At 40.6% G+C, this 22,985-nt stretch overlaps 1 protein-coding gene across 1 annotated transcript in view; it reads left to right on the top strand.

Moving 5' to 3' along the window:
* Positions 1 to 22,985, top strand: part of LOC126038618 (von Willebrand factor D and EGF domain-containing protein-like) — a 188,179-nt gene that overhangs the window by 87,325 nt on the left and 77,869 nt on the right. The window contains exons 12-15 of the mRNA XM_049800584.1: positions 13,770 to 13,906; positions 14,953 to 15,114; positions 19,573 to 19,677; positions 22,343 to 22,457. Of these exons, the coding sequence (XP_049656541.1) occupies positions 13,770 to 13,906; positions 14,953 to 15,114; positions 19,573 to 19,677; positions 22,343 to 22,457 (519 nt within the window). The remainder of the gene's footprint in view (positions 1 to 13,769; positions 13,907 to 14,952; positions 15,115 to 19,572; positions 19,678 to 22,342; positions 22,458 to 22,985) is intronic.

Genomic DNA, 22,985 nt, shown 5'->3' with positions numbered 1-22,985 from the left:
TACTCACCAAGATTTTAGTGAAGACCAGTGATTAAAGCTATCTTTTCTCTTATACAAATTTCTGAGTATTTGACCATATGTCTGCGCAACAACCTTTGAATGCTACTTCTGCATACATAGTATGTGCCTTGACCTGGATGTCAGAAAACACCTCTTCACCTAACTACTGACAGAGGCCCATAAGCATTAAAAACAACAGACTCCAAATTTGTCGATAGCTTCTTATTTACTTTAGAAGGTTTAGGCTTGTCTTACGACAGCCTGAAATCAGAGCTTTGAACCCTGGAAACTGAGCTGACTGTAGTGCTTTTGGAAAGCATTGGTCTGCAGGGTGGTCAAAACTACACGACTCTGAATCCAGTCCCCTAGAGTAACCTTGTCCAGCTTTAGAATCCCTTGGAGAAGGGTTTGAAATGGTATTATGTCCTTACAGGAGGATCAGTAATTTAATGTGGATAATTTGGTTTTAATTCCTGATACCACACATAAAAGCATACTAGATAAAGAAGAAATTAAGAACAGGAGGTGTCTTCTGGTACTCATTCCTCCTCCTCTCCCAGATATCCTGTATGAACTAACGCTAGACTGGTGTAACACCAGTCCACGCTGGGAGGACGATAGCTCAGACAGTCACACTGGGTGGCTCCACAGCAGAGCCCAGCAGTGAGGAGGACCTGGCCGCTGGGTTAGTCCATCCCTTGTACTAATGGTGCAGAGATAATGGGATGGAGAAGCATTTGAAGTTCAGGCTGACTTGGAGCAAAATTGAGGAAAAAAACTATTCCAGAAAAAATTTTTAAAAAGCAAGGTAACAGCTGGCATGCTTAATTTGCAGAACCTTCTCCTTTGTCTTCAGTATAACTATAGAGAAGCTAAGAGACGACTTCACACAAGACGTTGGTTTCAGCATTAACGGTGGAGAGGGAAAAGTACTGCCACAGTCTAGAGTGAATCAGTGTGATGAACTGCAGTGAACTCTGTGTATTACACACTATTTATGAATTCATTTATGACTGATCTACAATATTCTTTCTCTATATACAAAAATACAGAAACTGTGTATCTATAAAAGTACCTGATCTTGTAAATGCAACGTACAGCACAGCTATTCATGCAGCCAGAGGTCAGATCCCCTAGAAGGACAAACAAAATCTTAGTTCTGGCATGCCAATCACTCTGACATTATAATACTTGGAAAGGTCAGCTAGTTAATTTGGTACAGACAAGCAAGATAAGTATTAGTGTGAGCTTCACCTTTAGCTGTTCTTGATTTTTGAGTTTCCTTCACAACAATTTTTAAAGCTATTTGCTTGTTTTTATATTTCATAGTGTCATGGTTTAAACTCAGCTGGCAACCAAGCACCATGAAGCCGCTCGCTCACTCCTCCCCCCTAGCCCCAGTGGGATGAGGAGGAGAAAATATAAAGAAATGTTCGTGGGTCAAGACAAGGACTGGGAGCGATCACTCCCCACTTAGGGTCACCGGCAAAAGACAGGCTCAACTTGGGGAAAAAAACCACCAAATTCAATTTAATTTACTACCAATCAAATCAAAACAAGGATAATGAGAAGTAAAACCCATCTTAAAACACCTTCCCCCCACCCCTCCCTCCTTCCTGGGCACAGCTTCACTCCCGAATTCTCTCCCTCCTCCCCTCCAGCAGCGCAGGGGGACAGGGAATGGGGGTCGGGGTCAGTTCCTCACACGTTCTCTCTGCCGCTCCTTCCTCCTCAGGGGCAGGACTCCTCACTCTTCCCCTGCTCCACCGTGGGTCCCTCCCACGGGCTGCAGTTCCTCACAAACCTCCCTCACGTGGGTCCTTTCTGCGGGCCGCAGTCCTTCAGGCACAGGCTGCTCCACCGCAGGCTTCCCCAGGGAGCGGCGGCCATCTTGGGGGGCCTCCATCCCCCTGCTCCGGCGTGGGCTCCTCTCTCCCCGGGCTGCAGACGGGCATCTGCTGCCCGCTCCCCTCCACGGGCTGGGGGGGACAGCCTGCCGCCTCACCGCGGGCTGCGGGGGCATCCCCTCCTCCCCGCTCCTCCTCCTCCTCCTTCTTCACTGACCTCGGGATCTGCACAGGGGTTCCTCTCACATTCCAACCCCCCCGCTCACTGCAGGTTCCCCTTCTCAAGTCTGTTCTCCCAGAGGCACTACCGCCATCACTGAGGGGCTCGGCCTGGGCCAGAGGCAGGTCGGACTCGGAGCCGGGGAAGCTTCTAGCAGCTTCTCACAGGAGCCGGCCCTGCAGCCCCTGCCCTGCTACCAAAACCCCGCCACACAAACCCAAAACACATAGGCAGAAGTGTTCTACATAGACAGCATAGAATCATAGAATCACTTAGGTTGGGAGTGCCAAGCCCGCCATTAAACCATGTCCCTAAGTGCCACATCTACATGTGTTTTAAATACCTCCAGGGATGGCAACTCAACCACTTCCCTGGGCAGCCTGCTCCAGTGCTTGACATCCCTTTCAGTGAAGAAATTTTTCTTAATATCCAATCTAAACCACTCCTGGTGCAACTTGGGGCCATTTCCTTTTGTTCTAACACTTGATACTTGGGAGAAGAGACTGACACCCACCTTGCTACACCCTCCTTTCAGGTAGTTGTAGAGAGCGATAAGGTCTCCCCTCAGCCTCCTTTTCTCCAGACTAAACAACCCCAGGGTTGTTTACCTGCATACCCTCAAGGTATGCATGTGATGTAACACACTTATTTGCAGGGAAAAGGACTACAGTATCACCCAATAATGATGTGCTTCTTAAAGGGCAGTCCAAAAGACCAGAAGTCTTCAGAACTGAAGTCCTGTTAAGGTCACTAAATCCAGGATTTCACACCAGAAAAGGCTATTAGAGACGAAGAATTAAGATCAATCTCAGAAATAAAGCTGTGTGTTCCAAGGGGAAAATCTTGAGGCCCCTGACCGTCAGCCCAGGCATCCTGACCCGGCAGGCAATCAACACCATGCAAGCACAGGTGGGATAAGCCTTTGGGCTTTTGTACTAATAAGCAGAGGTTCTGTAGGAAGGGAAGAAAAGGACGAGAAATTAAGAACAGAATTAGGTATCTGCAGGACATATAAAACTGCTGCCTCTTTCACTTTCTTTTAAAGGGCAGGACCAAAGAAACAGAAGAATGTATGTTGATTTTGGAAATGCTAACTCTGAAATGCCATTGTTAGGAAGAAGTTATTTTCCAGGAGAAGTTACATGAGTAATGAAGGAGAAGGCAACTCCTTTTGCTGGCCATATATTTTCCCATTAGCTCCAAAACAAATCTCCGTCTAATTTTCTCAGGCTGGAATTATAGACGTGAATTAAAACTCCCCCAAGATCAAGGAGGCCATCAACATAATTCAAATATCTTTTCCAAGGTCACCCAATCTCAGCTACGCTGCCGATACATAATAATGTATATTGCCACTGGTTTTGACCAGCGCACACACACAAAAACATGGCCATGCAGTATTTTTATGGATCAGAATACAAACCATAACATATTTGGAATAATTTTAAATGAAAACATGTAGAAAGAGAGAAGATGCAAAGTGTGGTTTACAGACAGGCTTACTCCTCTGCTCTGCCTGACTCCAACAGGAGCAGTCCAGGTGGCCAGAGCTATAATTATCCTCACATGAAAACTGCAATTTGGAGTTGAAAGGCACCTCTGAAATTTGGCAATGCTCCAGAAGCTTAGACTTTCTTAATGTTGCTTAACATTTCATAAAACCCCCCCAACACCTGTATAAGGTGCTTAAAATGTCATTACCACCTGTAATTAAATGCAGAATCCAATTACTGCAGATAGCAAATCAGGTTGGTGCTTACCGTTTGTATATATTGACCATGTTGCTTATAAAAAAAAATCAGGACTAGTAAAACACACATAGAGGGATCTAATATGGAGATTGCATGAAGCTCCAAAGAGCAATTACAAGATAAAAGGTAATGAGGAATAATAAGAACAAATTAGTTTCAGTGAAGTAATGACACTTGAAGTTTAAATTTCTATGTAGAAAGTTCTGGAAAGAAAATAGCCAGCAAGGAAATCAAAGAGAGCAAAACTGATGGTGAGAAGGTGAGAAGTTAACGCTTACCAAACACACTTACAGATATCCCATTTTCATATCAATAAATTTCAGTAATGTTATTAAGAAATTTGTGAACCCAACTGCATTTTCAGAGCTGTGACCCACAACTACACAGGTCCCTCAGACCCAACTGCAACAGCAGTTATATGAATTACAGTGTTATTTTTAGAATGATTATATAGGCTTTCCTGAATTTATCACACTGCTTTGGGCGGAGGCTTTTTTGGGTGCTCTATTTAAATAATACTAATTAAAGCACCAACTATTTAAAAAAAATAAATTATACTGAGCAAAATATGGGGTCAGCTATTACAATTCCTCAGGTGGGGTCTTCCAACCAAAGATGTCTCTCCCCTATGGAAGAATAAGCTCAGAGCTTTATTCAGGCCAGTCATGCAAGTTGAGGATGAAATATGTACTATAGAAATCTCACTGTTTATATAATTGTGCTTTATTTTTAAGCTTAATTCCTGTTTTCAAGGACAATACATGAGGGAGACATTTGAAGAAAAGATTTAAATTGTTTTGAGATCCTCAGGTGAAAGGGGACAGAGTATTTCAGTTCTCTACGTCAAGCATCTGCTTTGGAGATTTTGTATGGGAACACATTGACTTTGAAATAAATATGTTTCTCCCACTTCTATCAATTGAGTGGTCTTTAAATTCCAGATCATGGTGCCATAATGATTATTTAAGGGCTGTTAGTCTGTCAAGTAAATGGATACTATTTGGCACATGCAATATGTGTTTTGCTGACGTGATACATCACAACAGCGCAGACGGAGCCATCATGGTGTATTGGGTCAACAGAAGCTCTCCATGAATAAATTAGACTATAGAAAGTAAAAAATGTATACTAGACCTTTCAAAGAAAAAAACAGTTAATTTCTTAAGTCACCAGGATATCTACAGAGAAACATACTGTATGTAAAGGTGGTAGCGTCTGTCCCTGCGGCCACTCTGTGATGCTGGTGTGACCAGACCTTCAAGGGAGAATTACATTTTATATCACCGTAAAGGCCTCGGAAAAAAAGTTACCTGAAATTGTGGAATTTCTGTCCAATCCTCTCTGCATGAATTGATCAGATTTTCAAATCTGTTTAGATTAGTAAACAAAGAAAAACCACAAGCTTTTTGCTAATACGGCAAAACACTTTATATGGTAGTGAGGGTGCAATAGACTTTAACAATTAATTGTATCAATTTTTCAAAACTGGATTTCAAAATAAGAGTCAAACATGCTTGTGAGAACAGCAAACATCATACTTACTACTCCAAAACTTTTTCTGGCCAAAACGGAGTACTAATATACAATATACTACATACTAATATACAAAAAAAAAGAAATTATTAAATGGCATTATTCTTTAAAAAGCTTTTTTTCTTTTCAAATAGTGAGTCGTTGGGCTTAGTTCTCCTCTTCTTTATAATAATTCTACTGACTTTGGTGGATGTAGCATTAACAAAGTCATAGTTACTATTACTTTGATTAAGTTTATATTATCAAGAAAAAATTAGGTATCTTTTTACGAATGCTCTTTTCCTTTTTTTCTCATATTAATTATTGCCTTTTTCATTCCACAGTGTCGAGTTTTCCTATCTAGCCAACTGAGGGAGGTTTGAAAATTTCCTATGCCCCCCACTTTCCCTCTAGTATGTACTTGTTCTCTTGACAACAGATGGACAGTAAGCGAGGCAGTGTTATTGTATGATCATTTAGAAGCTAACTCAACTATTTCTATCAAATACATTTTTCTTCAGTATTAATTTCTGTAAAGCAGGGAACACTTCATGCAGATCTCTATAAACTGTTGCGATATAGAACACACTTTAATATGCTGCTTCCATTCCACTGGGATTGCGTTCTTTACATAGAGCTTAAAGATATTAAGAATATATTCTTATTTCCTTCAAGCTGACATTAAAGAAGTTTCACTAAGATATCAATACTTTGTAAAGGAGGTTCTAAATAACTTGAAAATGAAAACCTTTCTTTTGAGACCTGTTATCTCCACTTAATATCAATTTTTTCCTCAGCTTACTGGATAATATTGGAAAATAGATAAAGAATAAATATGAAAATACAGATTACGCAGTTCAAGATATTATTGGTTTCAGTTATTCAGCTTTTTCCTAGTTAAACCAATTTATGATTTAATACCAAATGCAAACTGGGGAAAAAAAAAAAAATCTTTTAAACATTTATTTACAAAACACACTGTTTCTTTCTCCCAGATATCTACAGAGGAGTGGTCCTCATGAGTGAGCTCTGAATCCTAATAATAATGGCATATTATATGAATAAAATTATTCTACAGTTTCTACAGATCTGAGCCATAAAAATTTACACCAATATATTCTTTTCAGGCTAAAAAGAAAGGTGGCATTAGTGGTCATAATTACAAAAGTCATAATGAGTAGGCATAATGAGTAAATATCAAGGCTTTGAGATTACTCGTCAAAAGATAAATTTTTGAACATAGGACTTACTTGCTTTTGAAAATATCATGAACAAATGAACACCTCCAGCCACAAAAAAAAGTTAGTAAGAGTTACAAAATTTACAAAGGAAACATAGTTAAGAATCAAAAGGAAAAAAAATTGTGAACCTAACCTACCATTGATGCATCCTGACTGACACCTGTGTAACTCCGTTTATATTGATGGTGACAGATTTTTCCCAGTCACATAAAACATATTTGTGGGTAATTCTCAGGGATTGACAATCTTCATGCTAGTTTTGAAGCTTTTTTTCTTTTCATAGCAATTTTAGTTTACTTTTTGATGGTGCAGTTGCAATAAACAAGCATCTGAAAAGTCAAACATCAATACCAGCTTAATCTACTGTTTTAACTCCCAGTTCCTTCCATTCAAAGCACAGACCTGGCTGAGAGGGAAGAGGACTATTAGCTTGATAGTAACAAAGTCAATAGAAACCGAATTTTAAAAGGATATCAAATCCTCATGATAAGGGACATGGAAGGTTGCATGCTCTGTGATCCATACTATTCCCTGCAAATCAGATCAGGGAGATTAGTCTTTTCTAGTGATTAGTTTATTTGCTTTAATGCAAAGCAGTGAAAGCAGTTCAGTGAAATATGTAGCTAAACAAAATTATTCTCTGAAGTATACATAGAATTAAATGCTAGAAAAGTTTACAAAATTATATGTCTGATTTAAACTGACCAGAGCCAGACACTCCAGATACATACCTATAACTTCTTTACATCAGGCTGTTTGCAGGCACCACAGGAAATTTCATCCTTAAATCTTGTTAAATCCAATAGAAAACAAAAAGCCCTGAACAACCTCCTTCCCCAAATACTCGCACACATGACAAATAACAAATTCATGACAGTTTATGAGCTATAGAATTAAAACATTAAAAGCTCTGATTTACACTGACCAAAGCCAAAAATTCAGAGCAAACCTGTAATGCCTTTATATCATGCTTTATGTTGTGTAAAGAACCCACAATCTACCAGTACAGAATGTTCAACCAATTGTGAATAAAAACGCAAGTGTAATAACCAGATCTTATTCTAATTCAGTAACTGTAAAGATGGGAAAATTACTAAAACCAACCAGTTGGATACTAGCATGGACATATGGACCATGATGACACCCACGAGCACCCTCATGCCCAAATCCCTTTGAGTGGCATCACTGCAGTCATTTGTGGGGAGCCGTGAGATGCTGCCAGGGGTTCTGGCCTGAAGCACCTTCGAAGGACTGAAACTAAGACATGCTTTGGTATGCCAGTAAGAGCCATGAATGTGCAACCAGATCTTACATTTTACCCACTATCAAGGCAATATTCTATAATTAATAGCACACTCCTCCTCCTTTCTATTGCTAAAGTAAATTGCTAGCAAGCCTTTTAAAAAAAGAAGGATCAAATAAACATAAAATGTCATGGTGAGATTTCTAAAGCAAAAATAATTTACCATATTGTTGCAGCACATGGATCCTTTCAGTGTGAAATTGAGCCAGTCCATTTCTCATATGCAGTGAGTACTTGCAAAATCCTTTTCCCATACTCTCCCAGGGCTCACTTCTGCAATCCATACTGGGTACCAGAGAGCCTCAAGGCACAAAACCAGATTCACTCCATGTCAGCTAAAGATCATAGGTCTTGTTGTGGTTTAACCTCAGCCGGCAACCAAGCACCACCCAGCCGCTCGCTCACTCCCCCCACGCTGGGATGGGGGAGAGAATTGGAAGAGTAAGAGTGAGAAAACTTGTGGGCTGAGATGAAGACAGTTTAATAGGTTAAGCAAAAGCCTTGCACATGAGCAAAGCAAACTGAGGAATTCATTCAGCACTTCCCATGGGCAGGCAGGTGTTCAGCCATCTCCAGGACAGCAGGACTCCAGCACACCTAACAGGGACTTGGGAAGACAAACGCCATCACTCCCAATGTTGTCCCCCCCTCTTCTTTCTCCTTCCTCCAGCTTTATGTGCTGATCATGAAGTCGTATGGTCTGGGATATCCCTTGGGTCAGTTGGGGTCAGCTGTCCTGGCTGTGTCCCCTCCCAACTCCTTGTTCCCCCCCCAGCCTGCTCGCTGGTGGGGTGGGGGGAGAAGCAGAAAAGCCCTTGGCTCTGGGTAAGCACTGCTCAGCAGGAACAAAAACAGCCCTGAGTTATCAGCACTGTTTCCAGCAAAAATCCAAAACACAGCCCCATACTAGCTACTATGAAGAAAATTAACCCAATCCCAGCCAAAACAAGGACAGGTCTATAGTTTGGTGCTATGAAAAACTGTTTCTTTGAGAACTGGTTTTGGAAGCAGGGACACACAGAGTCTTCATTTAGAAGCCAGGGAGGTCGCTGATGTACAGAACTCCTGGCAAACAGCATATAGCTGCTAATACTTTTTCTTAGGGAGGATTTTGAAATGAGCTTTGAGTTATGGATAGCATAAGTTCCAGAATAACACATTCAATAATTGTGTATATGATTGCTGCAATAACCTTACATACAAAAGAAAGAAATACAGTATTTGTGTATGTATTTGAATGGGGGCAAATTCAGACTTGCTCTGTCCAAGTTGTGAGAGAACCAAGCATCAGTCTGCTCTGATCCAGAACCCTCATAGCTGCAATAGCTGGATGTCCACAGCCATGCCAGAAAGCTTTGGCACAGCAGCTTGCTCAACCAGCTATATGATTTCAAGGACAGGGCAACTGGACAATATGGACAATTTTCTTTTGCACTTCAGCAAAGCTGTGACCATACCCAGCACTTATGACCTGGTTCTTGATTTGCTTTTCGTGACTTAGGTTGCTTATTTATCATCCTGATCAAGAAAAGCAGGGCAGTCCATTTCCTTCACTTTATTTGAAAAAAATTCTTGCTAGTTTTAATTTCAGGTCTGCTGCTCCAGTCCAAAGTTGCATGTGTAGCTTTCAAGCACTGCAGAAGAATGCTTGCTTGTACTAAGATACTTTTCTAATCAAAAGTGGAAACCCAACATGAACCATATCTATCCGTCATGAAGGCTTCAAGAAGTGTAGTTTTGCAAGATTCTTGATTTTGTGTCAACTGTCTCCATTTTACTTCTACATCTGTGCATACTTATTATTTACATAATACTCTACAACAAATATCTGTATTTATGCAGGGGTTTTTAAGCCTATTATGTAGCTTGTGCTCCTTGTCAGGTTTGATTCATGTAAATGCTTACCGAAGGAAACCTCACTGCCAGCAGCCCTGAACTTACTATTCTTTCCTGCAAATTCCTACTGCAGGTAAAGCAGAGGGACTGGGAGGGTCCCTGTCTCTCAAGGGAGGCAAAACACAAGCACTGCAAACCAAACAGGACAGATCCCTTACTTCTGTCTAATCGCCTGAGGTCTAGACATCTTGTAGATTTCCACCTTCAGCTCCAGAGTCCTCTCCTTTTTATTCCAAGAGAGTTTCATAAAACCCCGAGATTCTTTTACTTTTTTCCCCCAACATCTCCTGCTTTTCGTCAGTGTCCCACTGCGATGCTCTACCAGGTTAGATGCATTTTGGATGTGGTTACTTGGTGTGTGTGCAGACCAGGCATTAGGAATGCGTCGGGATGCCCATGTCTGAGCCAGCAGATATGAACACACAGCTCCTTAAATACAGCTCCTCCTCTGTAACGTGAGTGCACCCTGCCAACCATCTGAGCTGCAGGTGCTACCCTGAGCTTCAGTTTTTAGTCTACCAGTAAAAGTCAAAGTACATCTTTGGCCTATAGGCCATACAGAGAGAAGAAGGAGGATGTTCTGTCCCGGATTTTGTTATGTTTTGGCATTCACACTCCTAAACATAAATCGTTAATGTTTGAACAGATCATACTCTTCACAAGCTTGTTCCATGTGCTGCCTGATTTCCTGCAGATTTCTCTCCTGCCTTTAACTTGCTCCTCCACAGACATCAGACATCCATCCCAGGGCTCCACAACACCCACTCTCTCTGGATAGCTGCACTTTTGCCCTCACTCTCACCTTTGTGATATTTCCCAGCTCCTCCCTTTGCTCCTCTCTTTCTCCCCTCCAGTCTTCAGCTGAACTACTTGCAGCTCTTTTGCTAAGGTTTTTCAGGCCCTCCAAAAAATTCGTTCTCACATCTCCATCTCTCTGGCCCACGAGCTTATGCTGTGCACAGGCTTATTAATTACCCATCTACTGACACAGGGAGCGATGAACAACAACCGAACCTTGATTGTGTTTCCCCCAGCAAAAGCAGGATTTGTTTGGGTGACTACCCAGCTATCGACTGTCATGAGACTTTTCCAAAGTGAATGCCAGTGAGATTTCACCTTCTGTGTTGGATGAAACTGGCTAATATATGACAAAACTAGAAGGCAGAGGGAAAGGCAGACAGAAAACCACATTAAAAAAAAAAAAAAAAAAAAAGGCTTAATATTCCTATGCACCTTAAATGTGATATTTTAAGAACCAGTTAGATAAAAATAATGACCATTTCCAAAAGTGATATACTGCCTATGCTGAGGGATAAGGTCTGAACTCTAGTATCCATTTGTTTAAAAAAGAGTCATTATAATTACTTTCATTTTCCATCAGACTTTCTCCCTCTTCTTCCTCTACTCTCAACACCCCCCGTGAAAGGCCTTGGTAAAAATCTGCATGGGGATTCCATCACCTCCTCAGTACCACATTTCAGCTGGCCAGAAATAAAGGAATAGAGCATTAAATTAAATATGGTCTCCCACACAACCATGCTGTGTATTCCTCCCTTTAGAGTGGTCCCAGCTGATGGTTTGACACATCTGGCTGAGGTAACAGAAAAAAGCCCACTCGAACAACAGCTCAGTCCTCTGCTTCTTCCCACCTTCATCAAACTACAGAAAACAAAAGGCACATTTTTCTTCCATGAACCTTTCACCCCTTTCACCAGAAAAAGAAATCTCATTTTCATCCTGATTAACCCACAACATGGCAATTCTTGAGAGAAGATATCCAAAGCATATAGGGTGACATATTTCCTCCGGATTTAGATCAATTTAAAGATGTGACCAAAAGTGTGTATAGAATGGTTTGAGAGAAATAAATACGAAATGCCACGCTGATACTGTAGGTCATTTCAAAAAGCATCGAGGCTGGATAATCTTGCCGTGGCCCTGACACAACGCTGTTGTGGTAGTGTCAGGATGCTCATAAAGACGTAAGGGAACCCTCAGAAAAGCTCATCAACAAGCAACTAACCTGAGAGTGCCTTCCTGGAAGAGGAATGGCTGCAGGAGCACACTCCTGTGCCTCGCTCCTTCCCAGGCTATGAGATTTTACTTCACCCGCAGAAGCCTGAAAATCTGCAATGATAATGAAAATGTTAATGCAATCTGAGCTACCTCAGTACTAGTGGGGCTAACTATTAAAATCTCATGAAAAACATAATGAAGCCTTTTTCTTTTTTTTTTTTTTTTTTTTTTTAATCTTTATGCACTAACCACAGAAGAAGGCGATTTATCAAAACCATTCACTACATCTGACTAATAGTTTTGTACATTACAGGAATCCGCAACTAACTGATGAATACTGACAAGCTGCAAACCATTTCTCTTCTTGTAAATATTGCAAAGTGTCCAACAGTGCTGCTAATACTGCTGCAATAAAATCAATAAGAAAAAATAAAAGAAAGAAAAGCTAAAAGCATTTCAGAAGTACAGAAAAAGTCTTTTGACTATTTTTCACATTTATGTTGCTTTCCTGCCTTTCTCTGGAAAAATGAGAGTCATGCAGCTATGTTGTTACAGGCTGCAATCTGGTGGGATCACAGAGTTTAAACTGTATTCATCCTAGTCACGGCTTAAATGGCAGAGCCCTAAAGGAACAGCGAGGTACTGGGGAGGGTTATCAACTCAGCTCAGGGCATTTTGCCTCTTGAATCAGAACTGAACCAATCTACCATTAAAATATTAGGCGACACAGAGCTTCTGTTTTAGATAAGCTACAGCTCAGAGAAAATTGATGGGCAATATTGCTTTGCCAGAGCAGTGGTGATGGGGCAGGCAAGCGAAAAAGCTAAGCAGCCTCTCCCCACCATGTAACAGGGAAACTGCTTGTGCTGTGCTGGTTCATGACATGCCTCCGAGGGCTCCCGGTCATGGCCCTGCTACTAAGTGGTGTTCAGGAAACAAGAAGCAAATTTTCTGCTTTGTGTCATTTGTCATCATGGTGGCTTCTCCTCACCATTAGAACTACAAATATTATCATTAAAAATATGAAACCATGATCCTGACTGACTGCTGCTATTGACATATTAGGGTATTAGAGACCACCTGACTGTTGTGCTATTCAAGTGCCAATGCCAATATCTGCCCAATTATATTTTTTTCTAAAGTAAAGATGTGAACTCTGCCATCCAATGAACTTGCATTTTTACTGTGTAAAAATAAACCCAATATGAAAGCGATGAGCAATTTTAAATGGTGAATACCTTAAGTACAACAGAACACAAAGGAAACTTTAACTGAGAATCATAAAACATTTTAAAAACAGTAATGGGTGAAATTCAACCTTGTAAGGGGGACAGCACCGGCTGTACATCATTTAAGCCCTACTTAAGGCCTCAAAATAGGATTTAAAGTGAAACTTAGCTGGTGCATGACATTTGTGCTGATGCTGTGCAGAGCTGAGTGCCACCCGTTAATGACTTAACCCTCACAAGCAAGCATTCCTTTGAGGATCATTACTTTTATTGCATCCAAAGCTTTTGAAGACAAAGGACTGTCTTTTGCAGTGTTGTTTCACATTATGAGGAGCCTGGTGCCATGGTCATCTTCAGATATTTCCATTTCTCATTCTCATGCTTCTCTGCGCTATGGCACGACACCCTGTCCTCTCAGCTGTGCTCCCATCCTGTTACGTGGGTCACCAGAAGTATTACCACTGGAGACCTTTTAACATGAAGCTGCAGCTTCAGTTAATTGATTCCATAAGCCGTATAACACTCACTGATACATCTTGCAGCACTGGGTGCACAGGACGATTATTCAGTGGAGATTTGCTGCTTCCTATTTTGACAACTGCTGCTCCTCTTTTCCAGAGAAATTCACAGGGAGGCAAGGAAGACCCCAAGGAAAAGAATTAAACCAAAACAACCAGGAACAACAACAACAAAATCTCTGAGAAACCAGAACAGAACAGCATGGTAAATCTTTATATCTTTCTCACCCTTTCAGAGCAAGCTTTGGAAATCACGGGCTTAGAGAACGGGGGCCTCTGCGACGTCCGTGCCTCTGACTGCACCAGGATCCGGGTGTTTGGCCTCGGCTTCAAAGAGTCGCCCAACCTGCACTGCGACGTCACCAGATTAATTGTAAGCACCTTCCCATGGGCTCGTAACGTATTACTGATACAGTCAGTCTTCAACCTGTTTATAGTCAAATCTTTTGCCCTGAACTGTGCCGAGTGCCATCATCTCTCACTGCCTCTCACAGAGGGGTACAAGTACCTTCAAAACCCATCGCCAATATGTTTGCTACGAGTGAGGGGAGCTGAAAAGGCTCAGCCCTTTCCAGGACTGGTTCCTTGGAAATGCACAGCTATGCTTTCTTGCTAATTTTCTCTGTGGGGTATTGTTTAATTCTTGTTTAGTTCAGCTGCACTGTAGTCCGGTGAAGCCTGAAATCACAATATTATTTCTCATTTTGTGCATCTGGAATCGGTACGCTTGGTTGTTTTCCTAAACACATTTGAATGCTAAGTTTTGTGGTTAAATATAAGGTTTCCTCGACATAGTTAAAGAGGCTCTTATTTGAATTTTCTTAGGCATAGTTCAAGCGCAAATCAGAAGTTTTAATGAGTATTAAACCCAGCTCTTCTGCTAACACTACAACTTTATTATAGCCAACCATACACAGGCAATGCTAGGACTGAATTATTCGGTGTATCAGCATACTCAGATATGAAGTGTTTGATTCATCTCATAAAAGATGTTCAGCCTGATACCCATTCAGTGCTAACATGATAATGAGGCACAGCTGAGATTTGCGTACCATGCCCGCTTAGGGCTCCTAAAAGCAGTGATGTCTTGTGCAGCTGATCGAGGTAAGTAGCTGATGTTGCCTTCCAGGAGCAGCAAGTTGGCTGCTGAGCTTCAGGAGCAAACACAAAGTTGGTCCACCACGTTACCCTGTCTCATCCTAAGCACAGACCACAGCACTTCCTAAATTAATAGACCACTTGCATGCATAGATGAGCATGGCTTGCTCTTTACTGTGGCTACAGTAATAGCATCATTTCTTTTAAATAAACAATCTGGAAATGCCTTATATTATTAATTAGAAATACAAACATATGTTGACAACTGGAATTTCTTTATATGAACCTTCAGTTTTGCACTCTCCTTCTGTTTTACTGCAGCATCTCAATGGCGAATGGATATCAAGAGAACAAGAAACCACAAAAGCAGATTTTGTCAGCTCTGAGGCTGTTGACTGCCAGATTCCTCTCCTGAACATTACAGAGACAGAGGCTGTGCACTTTGTGGCGGGTGATGAGCCGTTTGCAAGATGGCAAGTGAAAGTAGGAATTCCTTATGTTTCTAAGAAATTATTTAGAAGGAGAAAATCAGTTGTCATGGTAAATTAAAATGCAAAGCACAATTTGCTTCCCTTCAGAAATGAAAATGCTTATAGAAATACTCACATTAATGTCATGTAGGGAAAAAAAAGCCAACACCAACCAAAACAATATACGTTAACAACAGGCACCTTTGTAGGCAATCTGAAAGTGCAAATTACAATCACTTCTCCAGGTAATCACCTGAGATTGATGCAGTTGTACTAATCAATTGTTAATCATTAGTATTTAATTTCTGGAAACCCCAGCTCAAACTCCTGATTAGGCAGCAAGTATAAGACAGCTTTGACGCCCTGGTTGCAAGACCTATGCTTGCTCAGTGCAGGAGCCAAGGACTGGCTGGCTCCTGGGCAGCGGGTGAGAGCTGGCACAGTGCGAGCAGGGATGTCATGGTCTTGGTCTTGAACGACTGCAGGAAGAAGCATGAGCAGTACCTGCTCACGCCAGGTTCTCTACTGTGGTTTTAGCCCTTTTTGCTCACAAAATGATACCTGCTTTCTAAATATTTCCAGGAAATCAGTGCCTTACTGACCCTCTTGGTCTCGCTCTCAGGCTGGATGGTTATTTTCTGCAGATTGGATGGTTTTTATAAGACTGAGATCATTTAAAGGCTCTATAGCTGAGAAAAATATATTGCCATTGTAGGAAGACTGCAGATGTGCTTTGAAAATTGCAGCACGTAAAAATGAAATGCGTAAACCACTTACTTCACTGCCGTGTAACTGCCTTGCCCTGCACCGCACAGCTGTCGGTACCCCAGACTGGGGACACATGCTGCCATGTAGCTTAGGGGAAAGATGTTCGGCAGCGCACATTTTCTGTCCAGTCATTTATTTTAAATAGATAGGGCTTTTTGGTTTAAGAGATTAGTGTAAGATCTCTGTGGGAGCAGAGCCTGACCATCAGCTGCTGGGTTGGACCTTGGACCTTCCTTCTGGAGAAGGTGCTGTCGGAGCGGGCAGACACCAAGGCTGAACCAGGAGAGCAGTTTCTCTGCCTAGGGCTCCAAAACTTCTCAAAAGAGATACTGAACTCTGCCAGCTGTGAGATGAAATGCCACCTCACGATGGAAGGGTCTGAGAGGGAGACACCCTTGATTTTCCTGGCCCAAGAGGACAGCTGACGTTTCTGCACGTGCACAAGGCTGTTTCTCCAGTGTAACTAGGATAGCTTCCTCGCAGCTCAGGTGTATTATGATGCAGTTTGCTTTCAAGTGCTGCCTTTCAGCCCTGAGGAGGTCTGTATAATTTTTCTTATTTTTTCTCCTCAAAAGAGATACAGAACATCTTTTGCCTTGCACTTAAGTTCAAGAAAACCTCTGCACCAGTAAGTTTTCTGCCCTTTCCCTCTCCTACAAACCCGGCAGAAAAAACAGGTTGATGGCTATGCAGCAAATGCACAATTAAATCATCTCAGTCCACATGCGAATCCTAGTTCTCCTGTGGATCTTTTTGCTGAACGAATTGCGAAGGCAGAGCTCAGTGCTCAGTTTCAAAGGCAGCTGGCCTTACACGGCAGCACAGAGAACAAAACGACGGAGCTTTTCAAGATAAAAAATGATTTGAAACTAATTCCACAGATGTTCAAAAATTTGTGCTCCGGAAAATTCCTGATAAGACTTACTGCAACATTGATCTTCTGGGTTATGTTAATAGATACTTTTTAAAATGTAGGTAAAAGATTTTTCAGAGCCAAAAATCAAAACAATTCTTTCTGGAAATATCACTGTTCAGTATTTCAGAATCTCTCCCCCTCCCAAATCAAATTTCAGAGGAATCAGCAAAGTTGCACATCATAAGCTTTTTTTACTACTAACGTCGGGGGAATGGGGGCTTGACAAGCTCTTCCCAATGCTCTTTCATTTTATCTGCTCTTGTATTCATGTTTCAGATTTTCCTCATTCTTTCCATGACAAGCTGCCGAACATAGGTAGGAAAGTACATGGGGCTACATCAAAGCATTTGGTATAATTAGTTTAGATATCAAAATACAAACTCCTACTTGGGCAGCAGATGACTTGGGCTGTCTGCACAGATGCCCGGGTGAAGAGGTGAAAGAGCTTGGCAGGCACTTATCTAATTTGGGAAGCAGGTCTCTCACTTATCCTCAATTCATTATTGTTGCCTGTATTTGTCAAGAGCAGAAAAAAAAATTTGTTAAAAAGTCAGTGAGGCAGAAACCGAATTTGAATTCAGCAAGTTTTTACAGCTTTCTTTTTTCATTTACAAACATTCGTACAAGTCAAATTGTATGTGGATTATGAATGATACAAATAGCCAAGATTGGTTTGTGATGAATGAAATACTTCAAGCAGAAGTGACAGACTTCCTGATTGTCCTGACTGCTTATCCAGAGGTGGTTCTTTCTTTCCAGATGATGCGTATGTTCAAGCAATCAAGGCACAACTCTAAGCACGTCTTTGCCTTTTAAGGGCCAACCAAATTTGAAGAGAGGTTTGCTCAGCTTAGGTCTCATTGAAGTATTTGTTCCACATCACTAAGGTGACTAATGGAAAAGCAATTAAAATAGCTATAAAACAACCCAATTCTAAGAAGACACCAAAATGGATGTTTATAATAGAATGTAGAAAAAAATACAGATTAAAACTCCCAAAAATCAAATTGGCGAGAGTTACATTTCACTCACGATGCTCACTTCAGACAGAACAATTAGTGCAATTTTATAGCTTTTTATATTTTCCCCTGTCTACCCATTTCTTCACCCATTATTAGTGCACCGGTATTGAGACAACATTGGACGCTTTGGTAAAAGAATGAAATGAAATTAAATGTAAATTGCATTAGGAATAATATATTCTTAATGGAAGTCTTGCTGCCAGTAAGCACTGTCTTTCAGTGAAGAGCAGGTCTTGAGGGGGGTTGACTGTTTTATTTTTTTCTCTTCTCAGACTGCAGGATAAGTTCTTTACTTCTTTTAAAAGAGTTTTTACCTTTAGTATAACACACAATAGTCCAATATCTCAACTGAATATGATGCCCAGGAAAAAATTATGGTTTTCCTTAAAGCTACACCAAGGAATTTTACTGGACCAATGAATTTTACTGAATTTTTGGACCAATTTAGATTAGTCCAAAGAAGTTTTTTCTCTTCCACAGTTTCAAACCGTGTATATCCATAAGTACGGCCTGTTTACCTCCCTGTGTTGCTTTCTGCAGGAACAAATGCTCTTAGCTCGCAGTCCATTTTGAGCTGAGAGCCATCACATGTAATACTGTGGGATTATCAACTGTATTATGTTCCATGAGCTTTCAGATCATTTTTAGTGAACTTCTGATAATTGGTGTTTTTTATGAAACTTATTAATCTTTACTCTCTGTACTTCCAGTTACCTTTGTTCAATTTAACATACTTTATACTCGACCTCATAAAAGTCCCTTGTAAAGAGACTGAGGATGTTTTAGCTTTGGGGTCACAAGAGAGATGGAGGAGGGCTTGGGGATTGTTTTTATAGCAAGAGGACAGAGGGGTACCTGACCAATCCAAAGCAAAGGCCTTGTTAGATCTGCTAAACAGGAGCTTTAGTTTGACTGTGAGAAGCCTAAACCTAAAAAATACCTGATAGAAAGGGCTTTGCTTTCCTGCTGGTGTTCCTCAGTGTTTACAGCATGGCTTTCGGCAGTGTTTTGGGGTGCTCTTTAATGTTCACACCTCTCAAGAGGTGTCACGATGCTTTCTCACAAGCTAACCCTTTCCACACTAGTCTGGTATCTTTTCATTTTTTATTGTAGAAAAATTAAAATATAAACTTACTCAACCCTTTCTTATTGTATAAGCAGTCATAGAGGAAAAATGCCATGCTAAACTAAGGCTTTCTAAATTACCTACATGTATGGGAAACTGTGAGCTGGGACAGGAGGTGACTGTTCTAATGTACCTTCCTATGGAAATGGAACTGTTGCTCTCTGGTATTATCCACTCTAGCACTTTTTTTAAGGTTAATTTAAAATCACCTATATAATATGCATTCTCTTTTTTTTTTTACCCCAAGGAATTTACTTACTGATTTGCCATTAGTAAGAAAGTGGTCCTGAATTTCAGCCAAAACTCTTAATTTCACAACTCCTTGAAAGACCCCCTTGTAGCACTTACTTGAGTATAGTTTCCATAAGGGTATTGAAAAAAACTCTCAGGAGAAACCTAACAGGAATCAGAAAAGTTGAATGCCAGCTGAGCCAAAAGATCTTTTGGTTATTAATGACTAGTTTCCAGTTTGGAGCATTAAGTAATTTGTTAGCTTGCAGTAGAGCCACTCACAAGTGGTTTAATTTATCTTGCTGGCAAGCACCCAGTTCAAGGGGGCAATGGTATATGCTCCAAAATGAGCAGACAGTCTCCATATGGAACATTATTACTTATAAGGATGATTTTTGTATCATTTAGATCACTAACGATGGCTTCCAGTACAGTAATTCCAGAGTGCTGACCCTGTATGATGCGGTCTGCCAGGCCTGCCAATTCTATCCAACCGGACTTTGTAAATTAAAGGTAATTTAAAGATCATAAAGGTTTAATATGGATCGTTCATCTCTTCCTTAGCCCTCTGCCTCCCTTTGATGTACTGTGTGTAATAACTGCTTTAGAAGAGGAAAATCTATTTTATAGGTCAGCTGCATAGCCTAACACTTTTCCCTCTTTCACAATCTCCTGTCTGATATTTTTTTTTTCATATTTACCTAGGGTATGAATACCTGATAGAGCATGCTTTATGACGGTACTTTCTCAGACAGACACTTCCAGAAAGACCCTGGTTGACAATATTTATACTTTGCAGCTGTTAATGGAAGTAAATAAGACTGAGGAGTCTCCCCTGAAAGGCAGCTTAACTTCACTTTCTAAGTGTCTCTGCTATTTTACCTCTCCTAGCCTGTTTGGCGAGGGCACTGTAACTGTAAGGTATATCATTTCTATACCCATTTTCTGCCTTAGCAAGAGGTATACTAAGATGCATGTTATATAGTTTTTGTCATGTGAAAACACCCTTGAGAGAACATAAAACATTCTTGCTTACATTAAACACTGCTAAGTACAAACATACAGTACTTTGACAGTTTCAAAACCATAATCAAAAGTCTAGTGCTACGTTTTAAATTGCCAACATGCTAGGAACTGCCTGGAGAGCACTATAACCCTCTGTTTTCCTGTGAACTTATTAGTGTGACATCCTCCATCCCTTCAAAAAGAGCTTCCCTGCTCTTATTTTCTAGACAGCTGCATTAGAAAACTTTTCTGTTTTTCAGTGGGGCTCCAAAAGAAACTTTTGGAGGGTGTTGGTGGGATATTTGAATGCACTGATCCTGCTTTCCTACCCTGAGGCAAGTATGAATGGAGACCACTGGTCTGCATTTTTATAAAATGAAGAATAATCAGGTATATCTTAACTCATTTGCCTCACTGTTCTCATTAACATTAATGGGAAAAATACAGTTTTCAAACATGCACTGATTGCAAGAACATACCAGTTACCAAAATAAATTGAAAGTTCACATTTTTTCAAATAAATCAGTGAACAGAAATTACTTTATAGGCCCAAATGAGGGCAAAACCACTTAAATTTCAGATTAAAATAATTGTGTCAGAACCATTTCAATTAAAGCTAGGGTGGTTTTTTTTGTCAAAGGCTTTCCTTATTCTTATATTTTTGAAATATATAAAATTTCTCAATATGCTGGTGTTCTCTAGGGATTATAACAATTTCTATCCTAAGATGCTTCAAGGGACTATTTGAACTAGGCTTCCAATTGCATCAGACCAGATTCTAATTACCCCTCTTATAACATTACTTTGTAATACCTAAATTGCTTTCAGAAAAGGTGTTTCAATTAGGGGACATTTTATACCAGGCCATTTCACATTCTGTGTTCTTTTATGGACCCTATTCTGTACCACACTATCAAATCAGAAAAAAGCATCTTTTTCATCAGAACATCAAGCCTTTGAAAACAACAATGTAATAAAATCTAATTAACATCCAGATTTTAATGTTGAAGTTTTGTCACATTCTATCATGTCAGGGCAATTATGAGAGGCCTTTTTTTGTTTCTCTACCTTACTCATTACTCTTAAAGTGGTATTATTTAAAATATTGACTAATACGCTTTGCAAAAGAAGTCTGAGAAACTAATAAAGCCATAGATAGAAACCACAATGTGAGTAACAGGACACACATCAGTCTCAGAAAAGCAGTGTGTATTCAAAGGAAGAAAAAGGAAAAATGTCTTTCATCCTGGTAGCTTCTCCCTCCTGCTGTCCCACTGTAGCTGTGACATCCCCTGGGTTCACAACAGCTCCCCGTGTTTTGCCGGGAATCTGCAACATCAGATAAAATCCCATCTGCAAGTGTGCCCCAACACGGGCTATAAGCAAACGGCATAACTCTGCCATAGAGCCTTCCCGTGGCATAGATGTTTAATTACACCTGTTAATTAGGTCCCTGTGTTTGCTTCTCGGACAACCCTGGCCCTGGTGGCCACCCTACCTAGGAGAGGACCAGGTCAAGGTCTAAGGCTCAAAGGCTGCTGTGCCCCCAGCGCACCGCGTGAACTTCTGCCGCGATGTTCTGCCTCACCTAGGCACCATCAAGGTGTTTAGCTGTCATTTACAACTATCTCATGGAAGGCTAAAGTCTAATGCACTTCTTTATTCTGTTTTTATATCATTGCTTTTTCAGATTTTTACGAAGAACCTCCAGAAATAATTAAGTTACCAGAACAGGATTCCAAAATTTCAAACAGAGCTCTTCTCTGGTCTCAGTTTTTTGTTAGTCTCATGGAGCTCACTTTTGAGCGTTACCTCATAATCATCATATTAGTAGTAACAGCTGGGAATAATGATCACATACACTATATAAGTGTGGAAATGAAAAAAAAAAAAATCACATTCTGTTGTGTTCATTTACGACAAGCAACATCACATGTTGCCTAACCTAAAGCTTTCAAAGCTACAAAAGATCTCAAACTGAAACTGGAAATCTTACCTGTCTTGTTTTCTCCCTGTCAGGAGAAAGTACCAGCATTTAAATTGCTACTATTTTGTTTCAAGAGACAAGTGAGTTTCTGCTTATCTCCAGAAATTATTAACTGCTAATTTCTTATCTTATTTATTTTTTCCTTGCTTCCACCTCCCACCCATTTTTATTTCCTTTTTTTGGCAGGAAAATACTTGTAATATAGATGGACTTTGCTATGGTGAAGGAGAGTCAAGCCCTACCAGTCCTTGTCTTCTTTGTGAACCTGACATTTCTAAGTTCACCTGGTCTATTAATGAAAGTAAGACAGTTTTTCTTCTAAGATTTAGAAGCACTTATCTGAGAATTTATGATTCAGGCTATGAAATACGTCGTTCCCTCAATTTGGCTAACATGAATCTACCCTGCATAGTGTGCATGGATAGTCTGCAGTGGGAATAATTGGGTGCACCAGAAATGCAGACTGACCAGAAACAGACAGTACTCCACTGTATGTACTGTGCATCTGGACACGTATCTTGTTCTGGCTAAAACCTGACAAATCTCAAATTAGTAAAAGCAAAATAACACCCGAAAATGAAATTTTGATATGCTAGTGCCCCATGCAGTGCCTAAGTCTGTTAGCTAAAGGTGATGGACCCTAAATACCTCTGTCATCATCTCACAGGTACAAATCTTTAAGGGAACAATTTGGGGAAAATACTGTTTTTAAAACACTAGTGTATATTTTTGGTATCTGGAAGAATTGTTTCCTTTCCCTGAGCCAAATGCTATGAAACGCCACACAAAAGACCTTGGCTTGGTAGGGAGTCTAAGTGATAGGGATCAG

This window comes from Accipiter gentilis, chromosome 1 (genome assembly GCF_929443795.1).
Source record: "Accipiter gentilis chromosome 1, bAccGen1.1, whole genome shotgun sequence".
Lineage (NCBI taxonomy): Eukaryota > Metazoa > Chordata > Aves > Accipitriformes > Accipitridae > Astur > Astur gentilis.
The sequence above is the reverse complement of the archived record's forward strand: the minus strand, read 5'-3'. Positions and strand labels throughout refer to the sequence as shown.